This window comes from Sceloporus undulatus, chromosome 6, assembly GCF_019175285.1.
Source record: "Sceloporus undulatus isolate JIND9_A2432 ecotype Alabama chromosome 6, SceUnd_v1.1, whole genome shotgun sequence".
Classification (NCBI taxonomy): domain Eukaryota; kingdom Metazoa; phylum Chordata; class Lepidosauria; order Squamata; family Phrynosomatidae; genus Sceloporus; species Sceloporus undulatus.
The window spans coordinates 11,713,030-11,725,323 of NC_056527.1; the positions used below are offsets into that span (position 1 = coordinate 11,713,030).

General features: G+C 37.8%; 1 protein-coding gene across 10 annotated transcripts in view; it reads left to right on the forward strand.

The window, feature by feature from the left end:
• RBM33 (RNA binding motif protein 33) overlaps window positions 1-12,294 on the forward strand; it is a 125,015-nt gene that overhangs the window by 9,169 nt on the left and 103,552 nt on the right. For all 10 annotated transcript variants that reach the window (XR_006104806.1, XR_006104807.1, XR_006104809.1 and 7 more), the window contains exons 2-3: window positions 3,538-3,616; window positions 8,731-8,779. Coding sequence is in view for 6 of the 10 variants with exons in the window: in XM_042477067.1 (XP_042333001.1) it covers window positions 3,538-3,616; window positions 8,731-8,779 (128 nt within the window). In the remaining 4 variants the exon portion in view is untranslated. The remainder of the gene's footprint in view (window positions 1-3,537; window positions 3,617-8,730; window positions 8,780-12,294) is intronic.

Sequence of the window (12,294 nt, forward strand, 5' to 3'; positions counted from 1 at the left end):
GAGATACCTTGGAGATGGGACCCAAGTCTAAACATTAAATTCATTTGTTTTGTATATAGTCAGCCCTCCATGTCCACAGATTTTTTTAATCCACAGATTCAAGCATCCATGGCTTGCAGATATTTTAAAAATATATACTTTCCAAAAAGCAAACCTTGATTTCACCATTTTTATATAAGGGACACCATTTTGTCCCATTGTATTGAATGGGACTTGAGCATCCACGGATTTTGTTATTCTGGGACCAAACCCCAGTGGATAAGGGCCCACTGTATATCTTATGCACATAGCCTGAAGGTAATTTTATATGTAACATTTTAAATAATTTTGTACATGAAACAAAGCTTGTGCACATTGAACCAATAGAAAGCAAAGATGTCACTGTCTCAGGCACCCATTAAAAAGTAGATTTTGGAGTATTTCAGTATTCCAGTTAAGAGAAACTCAACCTAGCTATTGTGAGCAGTAAGCATTAATTCAGTTAATTTGCACTGACTTTAAAAACCATACTCTTTGGTGGCCATCATACACAATATATGAAGAAGTATTTATTTCTTCTGAGTTTCCCAAGTTCTGTTTCATTGACGTACCCCAGGTTTTAGTACCATGTGAGACAGAGAAAAACGTATCTCCACACTCTCTCGATGTAGTCTAGCATTGATGGAAGTTGTAAGTTGGGAAAGGTTGCTCTCATGTCTCTTCTTAACTTAAAAAAAAATTACATTGAGGTGGAAGACGATTTTTTTTTAAAAAAAATCCTGATTATGTTTTTCATAGCTTTATTTAATTTATAAGCCAGTTTTCTTCCAGCACTAGACTCAGGGTGACATATAACATTTTAAAAACACAGTACAATTTTTTAAAACCTCTTAGTTCAAACATTAAAACAGAATTAAACTGAAGTTCAGTTTTTAAATATAAAAGTTTTAAAAAGCATTAAAAAGACCATTAAAAGCTCTATCTGCCACAACATATTAAAAACCAAATGCCCCCTTAAATGAAAAGGACTACCAAATTTAAACTATTTTAATGTCCCACATTGTTTCCAGCACCCCATTTTATTTATTTATTTATTTAGTTAGTTTTGATAACAGTTAAGCTGCAGTACTTACATTGACCCATGGATAAGTCAACCCAGGTTTTTGAGGTCAGTTTTTTGACTAAAATTTCTAGGCTTATATATTAGTATATACATAGACTACTAGTGAGTAACTATCATCATTTCTAATATAAGTAGGACTGTATATGGGAATATATTAATGACACTCTTCATATGGGTGAAAAAGAAACTTACAGAATGTATACCAGTCTTTTGTCAGCCTTGTGTCCTCCAGCTGGACCTCAGCTCAGACCAACTCTTCCCAATATGGACACTTATTACAACGCTGGACGTTGTAATATAGACATCTGAGTGCACCTTCATCATGGATAGAGCCAACAGATATTCAAGGCCTTGGTATAAGAATGACAAAAAACTGGTTTATCACAAGACTTACTGATAGCCATAATTTGAGTAGACAGTTTGAAATCATTGAATGTTCACTCTCAGTTTATGGCTAGCTTAAGCTCCTGTTGATTTCAGTGGAGCCAATGACTAAATCAGTATCCATCTCTATTTAGTTGCAAATTCTTGTAGGAAGTGTCAATAATAGCTGCTTTGTCATGAAGAAATCTTAGCTTCAAGACTGTCTTCCATGAAAATTACATTTTGCAATCCTAAATTATGTCTTTTAGGCTTGCTTGTGTTACTTGAATAGTTAGTGATAATTTCACCTATAAATTAAAATATTGCCTCTTATTGATCAGAGAGACCTACAGCAATCAGTGTCTCCTGGAGTCTTAAAGAGCCCATTGCCAATCAGATTGCACAAATAAATGTATCAATATTTTGTATGTGGTAAACAGTTTCTTGAACTGAAACAAAAACTCAAGGCTAAATAGAGCATCATGTAGATAGCCAACTCTCAGCACAACAAAGCTGCCTTTCCCTACCTGCTGCAGCTCTCTGTGCCACCTGGAAACTGATTCTGGAGACTTTCCCAGGTTTTGGAGGATCATATGGAGGACTGTAGTGGGAATCCCTCCCTTCTGATTCTATGTGAGCCTCCAGTTCTGTCACTAGCGATGTGTCATTGACTCATGCCCAATGATAAATAGAAGTACTCATAGGTAGGGGTTTAGTATTTTGCAATGGTAGATATTTTATCTTTCTATTTTAAAAATGTATAACCCCTTTTTCCATTAGTTTATTGTCTAAGGCAGATTACACAAAGATTCTTAAATACAAAAATCAGCAAATGCGTCTTCCAGATCAGTACAGATTTTTAAACAATGTGGAAAATAACTTCTGTCACACACTTTCCAAGATGTTCTCTACTCTTGTTATTCATGAATTGGCTTAAGAGAGCATCCTAGCTGTAGAGAATTAGAATGGAGTGGAGGTGGCCCTTTCTTGGCTTCTGTCAGTGGAAGGGGCCTTGACAGGTGGTGGAAAGGTCCTTCACTGTCCCTGTGGAAATATCAGTGTACAAAGCAAAGGTAGATGATGGAAGACTCTGAAGAGAACCTTTGAAAATACAGTATGTTGGAGCTCCCTTTAGATTATCTGTGTTCAAAGCTGCTCCATTCTTTGTAGGAAAGCTTGTTTTAAATTAGAATCATAGAATCATAGAGTTGGAAGAGACCGCAAGGGCCATCCAGTCCAACCCCCTGCCATGCAGGAAATCCAGATCAAAGCATCCCCGACAGATGGCCATCCAGCCTCTGTTTGAAGACCTCCAAGGAGGGAGACTCCACTACACTCCGAGGAAGTGTGTTCCACTGTCGAACAGCCCTTACTGTCAGGAAATTCCTCCTAATGTTGAGGTGGAATCTCTTTTCCTGCAGCTTGTGAACCTAGAGTTCCTGTAGTACAGTGTATTTTGTCTATGTGTGAGAGAGAGGAAGGCATTAAAAATCCTGGTCTGTGAGCGAAAAACAAAGGGAAAAGCCCTTGCTTCTCATTTGCTCTCCCTAAAATGAGCCAGTACAACTGCAGATGAGGTGGTATAGCAACCTTGCTGCTCCACCTCTGACTCTACTGAGGAGGAACAGCCTGTAATTTGTTATGTTGTATATATTAATTTGTGGAAATTTCTGATACAATGTGTTGGGGATTCCATTGAGATAATAGGCTGATTTATAAGAATTTAGAATTGCAGTATTCTTTATTAATTCTCAATGGAGTCCCCAAAGGGGTTTTAAAAATTGATAAAATCGTTTCAAAATAACAAGAGTGAAGAGATCAAACAAAGAAGAAAACAAAACAATAACTAATTGAAAGCACCAGAAACAAAATAACAAACAAGATTGAAAAATTAATGGAAGCTTTGGTTACTTAAACCATTTTAAATTTAATTATTCTGTTTTCAAGTTGTTGCCATAAAAGATGTGGAAGATGCAAACAGGGATTCCTAGGGAGAAAGCATCCGCATTGCTGTTTTACAATCTATGCATTTTCTTATGTTGTAGAAATCACTAAATGTCTTTTGTTAACAGATGATGACTTTGATCAGTTTGATAAGCCTGGTGCAGAGAGATCTTGGAGGAGGAGGACTGGAGATGATGACTGGGACAGGTAAAGGTTTCTTTTTTCATGTTCATGCTTTATAAGGAATTCCATTTTGCCTTCTTGAATTTCTGTTTTGTACCTTGCTTTTTTAAAGTGCAAATTCAAACACTAATGAAGTTGTTTGCCAGCAGTGTACATGTCAGGTGCTCAGTTGTGGGGAGATGCATAACCTCCCTAAAGAGGAGAAATAGAGATTCATCTTCAGATGGAAAGCTGCATTTCACCTTGGTTTAATTCCTGGTGGTGGGAACCATATACCAGTGATGGGTGCAGCCTGTGCAGATTACCCCACATCTCATTCTCACTCTTTCACATCCACACCCCTTTATACATCTCCCCATCACATGACACTTACATTTATTATTATTATTATTAATTATTAAACTTTATTTCTATAGCGCTGTAATTATACACATTTATTGTCTCTCTTCTTTCCCATTGTGCATTTCAGTGCTGTATTGTTTGTATGTAAAGCGCTGTGCAAATCTACAGCGCTATATAAATAAAGCATAATAATAATAATAATAATAATTTCTTTCTTCTGAGTGGGATTTTTGGAACACTCTTTATATGGTGCTGCCTTTGAGGATGGTTTAGAAGCAATCTGAATGCAGCTACAGAGATGCTGGTGAGGACCAAGAAAGCTGCAAACATAGTCTGGCTTCCACTAATCTTTAGAACACGTTCACTTGAACCCAAAGAAACCTGTCAAAACTTTAAGATTTGCTTCGCTGGTCTTTCTTTCTTTTGATATATTTTTATTTAAAAATACAGCATAAATAATTTTCACTGTTCTTTTTAAATATACATATTAATCTCATATATATATATATATATATATATATATATATATATATATTTCAGCATAACATAACATTTCAGCTTTATGTGTAGACTTAAATTATCAACTTCCTTTCCAGCTAAAATTAGAATAAAATTGAAATTTCTTGAGGATCTTCTTACTCTTAATCTGTGGAGCTAGCTCTTACTGCTTTCCATCTTGCCTTTTATATACAGGGGAGGCTTTAATACCTTCCCCTTTAATGCTAACTTTATCTGTGAGTGATTACATGTAAAGCTTACATGTTTTACTGCAGTTCTTCAACATATTCTGAATATTTGCTAACATGAAATTATAGTTTTTGTTGTTTACCTCGGTTCATGCATTTTCTTTTGCCAGGTATAGCTTTTAAAAACAACTAAATTGCTTGAAAGAAATAAAATAATGGATTGTGTATGTGTCAGTTATGCATGTGGTTGTTTTTAAACCATACATGTATTTTGAGAATTTTTGTGTGTGTATTTTCAATGAGGTGGTGTTATTATTATTATTCTGCCTCTTTCTCATAACTGAAACTCAAGGCAGCTAACAAATTAAAATGGATACAGGTAAAAGTATGCAAAAAGATACTGTGTAAGGTGTAATTAAACAAAAACATATCCATGAAAAAAGGTAGAATAATACACCCTTGCAGCCAGTTTCCAAATGCCTGTTTGAAAAAATGTCTCTTTCCAGTGGAAGGCCAGCAAGGAAAGAGCCTGTCTGGGGGATTCTAGAGCCTGGTGGAACCATTACAAAAATCCCTGTCCCATGCTTCCACTGAATGAGTCTGTGAGGGTAGCAGGCTGTAAAGAGCGTCTACCAAAATCTCAGACCTTGGACAGACTCATATGGGAAGATGCAGTCTTCAAACATCTTGGCCCCAAGCAATATCCTGCTTCATAGATCAGATCCCGCACTTTGAATTGTGGTGGAAAATGTGTGGTAGACCGTGGAACTGTTGTAACAAGAGAGTTGGCACAACTGCCACTCTTGGATTGGCTGAAGTTTCTGAACATTATTTAACGTCAGTAATCTTTCAGTAATCCAAGTGGGATGCAGCTAAGACATTTGATTTAACTGTGCAAATGCACTCCTGGCCACTACTGAAATTTGAGTATTTATGGCTCTGAGCTGAATCCAGGCATACACTCAAACAGTGGCATAGCATGATGCGTGTGTGAACAGCTGCTCGGCTTTGCTCTGGAGTGCCTCAGGTAACCGGAGTGCATATTATTGGGAACTTTTGGGTCACAATACTTCAGGCTGTTCTTGGAGTGTTTTGGCATGCAAAAGTTACCTGAGAAGTCCCCACACTGTCTAGTACCTTGCTCAAAAACTGAATATTGAAGGCTGCTCAATAATTATTCAGTGAAGTAGAATTTTACAGTTGCTTCCTATTGGTATGTTGGAACCCAGCTTTGTGGTGAAGAGGTAAGTCTATCCCAACATGTGCAAAGGAGGCATTTCTAAGACTACAGCTTGAAACACACAAGCCAAATAAGGCAGCATCCATCTACTTTGAGGGCGTAGCATTCAGATGACACACACACCCAAAGTGGCCAGAGGCTGCCATATTTGATCTGTGTGTTTCAGGCCATAGTTTTTCAGTGAAATAAAGTTTTATGTTAAAGATTTAATAATGACTGGCTCATCTGAGAGCATACCTGGCAAAACAATCTCCAAAGCTGTTGTGCATGTAATTTGGTAGGAATTTGGCTCTCCCACATGTTGCTGTATTTCGATTCCCATAATTTCTTATCATTAGCTGTGCTGCCTACGGCTCTTGGGATTTGCAGCTCAACATTTGGAGGACCATCTAAATCCAGTTCCTACTTTAGTAATATCTAGAAATGTTCCATTACTTTCAGCCATTCAGGTTTTCTGTAGTTCATTCCTTATCATCTTAACTGGTTTAGAGGTATTTGACGTTTATGGAGCATTTTGCCGAACTAACCTGCCGACCTATCTTTCTTTGAAATGTAGTGTCATCTAATTTACAGCCAATGTGTTATTTCAGAAGAATGTCACTATATACCTAGCTTTTGTATATATTTAGTGCAAGTTATCTGATATGCAGATTATTAGCCTTCTTTTGATTCCTGAAATGTTTGTAACTGAACACGTTTTCTACATTTGCAATAAAATTTTTATAGTGCAACCAGTAGCTTATCTTGTAAGGAGTTAAAGCAGCTGCATGCAAGTTGGGGCTTGAGATTTCTATTTTTTTGGGGGAGGGATTTAAGTAATAATCAGGATGCTTTCTGGATTTGTTATATTTAACTGTATTTAAGTTTCCAGCAACTTTGAAATCACAGAAAATTTTTAACCTTTTTTAAAGTAACAATGGAAATAATCAAAATATTAAACTTAATTTATTTTATTTATTATGTAATTTCTTTATATCCCGTCTTTCTCTTAACATAGGACCCAAGGCAGTTCACAGCATAGATTAAAACAAAGTACAGCCCAAAAATGATTATAATAAAAAGAAACAAGTAAATAAACAATCCTAGTAAAATCAATACCAATTTAAAACATAACAACTAGGTCAGTGATGGCAAACCTATGGCATGTGTGCCAGAGGTGGCACTCAGAGCCCACTCTGTGGGCACATGTGCTGTCGCCTCAGCACAAAGTTTGCTAGAGTTTGTTACTAGAATGCCAGAGGGACATGGCACTTTGCAATAAATAAGTGGGTTTTGGGGAGCAGTTTGGGCACTCGGCCTCTAAAAGGTTCATCATCACTGAACTAGGTAATAACCAAATACAGTACCTGACAAAATGAAAAGGATTTTCCTTGCTACCAGAATGAGAGAAAAAAGTGAGCCTGTGGAGAAGAGTTCCACAGCCTGGGAGTAACCACCTACAAGGCCCTCTTGCACATCCCCACTACATGTGCCTGTGACTGGTAGAACATTGCTTTAACAAAGTACAGTGCGCCCGCATCATACGCAGACGCACCATCCGCAGCTTTCAGCATACGCTGAAAGCTGTGAGGGAGCCCACGGCAGCGTGCAGGGCACAAGGGGTGGCACGTCCCATTAAGACTAATGGGGCCCACGCTGCTGTACCATGCACGAGCCCCATTATTTTCAATAGGGCTCGAGCATATGCAGTTTTTTTATGTGGAGGAGGGGTCTGGAACGGATCCCCTTCATAAAAAAAAGGGCACACTGTAAAATGTTTCATAACTTAGTGTATTTTTTATGTTTGGCATATTTATGAAATTTAAAAATATAAAAAGCATTAGTTTTGTATAAGTAGAATTGTGAACACATACTATTAGCTAGTTGAACGAGGAGTAGTTCACTTCCTTTAAGGGGTATTGGTTAGTTCTTACTCAGATTGGTTCTCTCTGAGTCTGTTGTTACTTTTGCTTACCTATTTATTATCCTGGAAATCAGAGCAATAAGCTGTTTGCTTCGCACTTTGTAGTAAGATATGTGTGTGTCACAGGCATTTGTGAGGACATGTGAAAAGGACCAGACCTAAAGGACATTGAATGCAGGATGGAAACTAGAATAGCCACTAGATTAATGGAAGTAGAAATCTGGTACCAACCTGCTCGCTCCTCTCATGAAGGTGTCAGCATCCCATGTGTGCAGAAACTGCTCTTGTGACATTGAATTGTTCTTTGTATAGGGTTGCCATAATTGTCCACTATTACCAGGGGTGTACAGAGCCATGCAGTTCCTGGCATTGGAATGAATAAAGCCTTATCGTAATCACTTCACTCATCCTCAACCTGGGAGAAAATATGCTCTGGGGAAAATGGTGAAAACAGTATACTTCTTCCCCAGTTTTCTGTCCCACAAGTCCTTCACATCTCTACGTTAGGAGCCCTGGTGGCGCAGTGGTTAAATGCCAGTACTGCAGCCACAATTTTGTGAGTTCAATCCTAGGGCTCCAAGGTTGACTCAGCCTTCCATCTTTTCATAGGTCAGTAAAATGAGTACTTAGCTTGTTAGGGGAAATTGGTTTACAGATTGTAAACCTCTTAGAGAGTGCTGAGTTCACTATGAAGCAGTATAGAAATGTAAATGCTATTGCTATGTTTAACTTGCCATATTTCAGAACTACAAGGAATTAAATTCCACTTCTTTCTCTGTCCTTTTGCTTTCTTGAATAAAAGTATAATCTCAGGTTTTATCTTGAAAATGAGGTCACTGTCTTATTGTCTTACAAATGCTGCTGAATTCCTCAATACTCTTTGAGGTTAACTAGGAGGAATAGCTGATATAAAGAGCTCAGTCACTCTTTTGTAGAACTTAGAATTGTATTTATCTTTTTCTTCCAGTGAATTAGATGATGACTTGCTAGGAGAAGATTTGCTGACTGGCAAAAAGGTAAATAAGAAACCTATTTAAAATAAAAAAGATGCATTGAACTAGTTTTGATTGTCTCTTGAGCACATTGAGGGAATGTTTGAGATCTATCTTCTTGTGTTTCCCGTTTGAGCATTTGCTTGAACATAGCAACTTGAAAGGAGCACACGACTTGTCTTCCATTCAGCACTGTTTTTTCATGTATTCATTTACTTGCATTCTTTTTTCATTTATAAGCAAAAGTATATAGCAACTACTAAAAACCGAGCTATAGTAAGTGTAGAGGTTGCTTATGTAAGACTCTTACATTGATGTAAATCCTGAAATATGTGGTGTTTTTTATGTACTCTAACCAGAGTGAATATTGAGCTTGAGCCTGTATGCCACATGATTTAATAGTCTTGTGTCGTTCCCTTTTGTCAACACTGAAACATAAAGTGACTAGCATGTGCCAGGCAAGTTTGGACAATTGATACTGGGCTAGAGGATTCAAATCTCAATATTGCGATTTGCAATTTTCCAATTTTCCATGACTTACAATGCCAGGAATTTATGTCCAAAATCAGTAATTGTGTTTGCAGTAGCTGCCAGCCTTGATTAAAAAGAATTTGATTGCATTTTAACTTGTTTTGAGAACTTGGTTTTCTGAGACATTTAAAGTTACTGTTATTATTTATTTTTTATTATTTACCATCTATTCCAGTAGTTTTCTTGTTAATATATTTCAGGTACTTGAATTTTCTTTAATAAAGAAAAGCAGAAGAGAATTAACCTTTCCCTCCCCCCTCCCAATTTCTTAAAAAAGACCAGCTATTTACTGTATATCCTTATCAACGGCAGGTTTTAGAGCTAAAATCATGAATTTTGATATGACCCATGGATAAATTCGGAGTAAAACATAGAAACATGCAACAAGGGATGTAAAGGATGACACAAAGGAAACTGATGCCACAGATGCTTATTAAATTCTTACAGGTTCAACAGTATTCATACTAAAGGTTGGATGAATGAGGAGCAAACTATGGTAAAATGATGGCTGTATGATGTATGGTGGGACCAAGTGTGGACAGGTTTTACAAAAATGCACACATGTTAAAAAGACAAAACAAAGAAATTCATTCTGCGGAGAAGCAAACATGATAGCCACCCCAGCCACCACTTTCACACCACCATTTTCCTTCCAAAGCATTCAAAAAGGCCTTTTGCCACTATACTTAGAGATGGGTATGATTCCTTTTTTGACAAAAGTTAAGGTACAGTATTAACTCTTATGAAAAAGGAAGCATCTCCTTTTCTGAGTAGAGTGGCAAAAGCCTGAGAGCTTAATCCATCACGTGAGAACCTAAAAGAAACTCTGAGGCTCTCTATCATTACTCCTTTCAGATGATGCACCAAAGAGCTGTCATTACTGCCATTTTCCTTCCTAGCCATTCAAAAAGGCCAGAAGTGGCACAGCAGTGGAAAGAGTAGAGCTGGTCAGTGCTTTTAGGTTATCCAAGGATGGACTATGCGCTCATCTTATGTTACTCAAAGGAGGGGATGGTTCCATATGTGTGTATGTATATGTATGAGAGTTAAGGTTTTTTGGGGGTTGATTTTTTAACTAAAATTTATTGACGTTCATAAGTATATACAGTAGCTTTGTTGTAATCTGACTGCTTCAAATAATTATGCATCTTTTTTGGCATAAAGAATATTAAATATTTAATACAACTCATAGACTCTGCAAAACCCTTCTTTTATGGTGGTGGCCTTTTATCACAGTACAAGTTGTAATCTTCCTGTCTTTTTTTTTGTTTTTGATCCCCCCCCCCCCCCCAATTAATGAGCCTGTATTTAACATTCTAGTTATTGTTTTAACTCCCTCTCTCAAAGCTTTTGCTTCAAAAACTGTCTCTTTGGTTGAATATAAAACCGTATGTGTTGTCCTTTACACAAATAATGCCAATCTGGATTTGGGGTGTTTTTTTTTTTTTTTTTTTTTTTTTGTGGATTTACCCGGCTTTTTTTTGGATTGAAAAAAATGTTGACATCACAATTAACAATTTGGAAGGCGTTCAGATTAGCACAAGAAATGCAGCCCTTAGCATTTCTTTTCTGTTGTCTGAACGCCTTTCAATTTACTCACACTTCCTGTCTCCCTATAACTTTTTCATTTGCTTTCCCTGTTAGCAGTCTTTAGAATTAAATGTCAAATAAGAATACACACCAAAGTTTTCTTTACCCTTCAGCGCAACAAAACTCACTCTGCCAAACAGATGTGCTTAAAAGTTCCACCATGTAGTATGCTATCATAAGGAGTTTTTCCCCTATGACTTGAGTAATAAGTTCCTATTTTTAGATAGTGCTTGCTATTTTATTCAGCACATTATTTGTGACATGTTATGCAGTGTAAAATGTCTGTCTTGTCAGCTGAATGTTCTTACCAGCAGATTTTACCACTGTGGTACTGCTGAATCAATAATAGGGTTTATACAGTGGGGCAAAAAAGTATTTAGTCAGCCACCAATTGTGCAAGTTCTCCCACTTAAAAAGATGAGAGAGGCCTGTAATTGACATCATAGGTAGACCTCAACTATGAGAGACAAAATGAGAAAACAAATCCAGACAATCACTTTGTCTGATTTGGAAAGAAATTATTTGCAAATTATGGTGGAAAATAAGTATTTGGTCAATATCAAAAGTTCATCTCAATACTTTGTTATATATCCTTTGTTGGCAATGACAGAGGTCAAACGTTTCCTGTAAGTCTTCACAAGGTTGGTACACACTGTTGCTGGTATGTTGGCCCATTCCTCCATGCAGATCTCCTCTAGAGCAGTGATGTTTTGGGGCTGTCACTGGGCAACACGGACTTTCAACTCCCTCCAAAGGCTTTCTATGGGGTTGAGATCTGGAGACTGGCTAGGCCATTCCAGGACCTTGAAATGCTTCTTATGAAGCCACTCTTTCGTTGCCCGGGCGGTGTGTTTGGGATCATTGTCATGCTGAAAGACCCAGCCATGTTTCATCTTCAATGCCCTTGCTGATGGAAGGAGGTTTGCCCTCAAAATCTCATGATACATGGCCCTATTCATTCTTTCCTGTACACAGATCAGTTGTCCTGGTCCCTTTGAAAAGAAAGAGCCCCAAAGCATGATGTTGCTACCCCCATGCTTCACAGTAGGTATGGTGTTCTTTGGATGCAACTCAGCATTCTCTTTCCTCCAAACACGACGAGTTGTGTTTCTACCAAACAGTTCTACTTTGGTTTCATCTGAGCATATGACATTCTCCCAATCCTCTTCTGGATCATCCAAATGCTCTGTAGCAAACTTCAGATGGGGCTGGACATGTACTGGCTTAAGCAGGTGGACACATCTGGCACTGCAGGATCTGAGTCCCTGGCGGCGTAGTGTGTTACTGATGGTAGTCTTTGTTACATTGGTCCCAGCTCTCCGCAGGCCATTCACTAGATCCCCCCTGTGTGGTTCTGGGATTTTTGTTCACCGTTCTTGTGGTCATTTTGACCCCACGGGGTGAGATCTTGCGTGGAG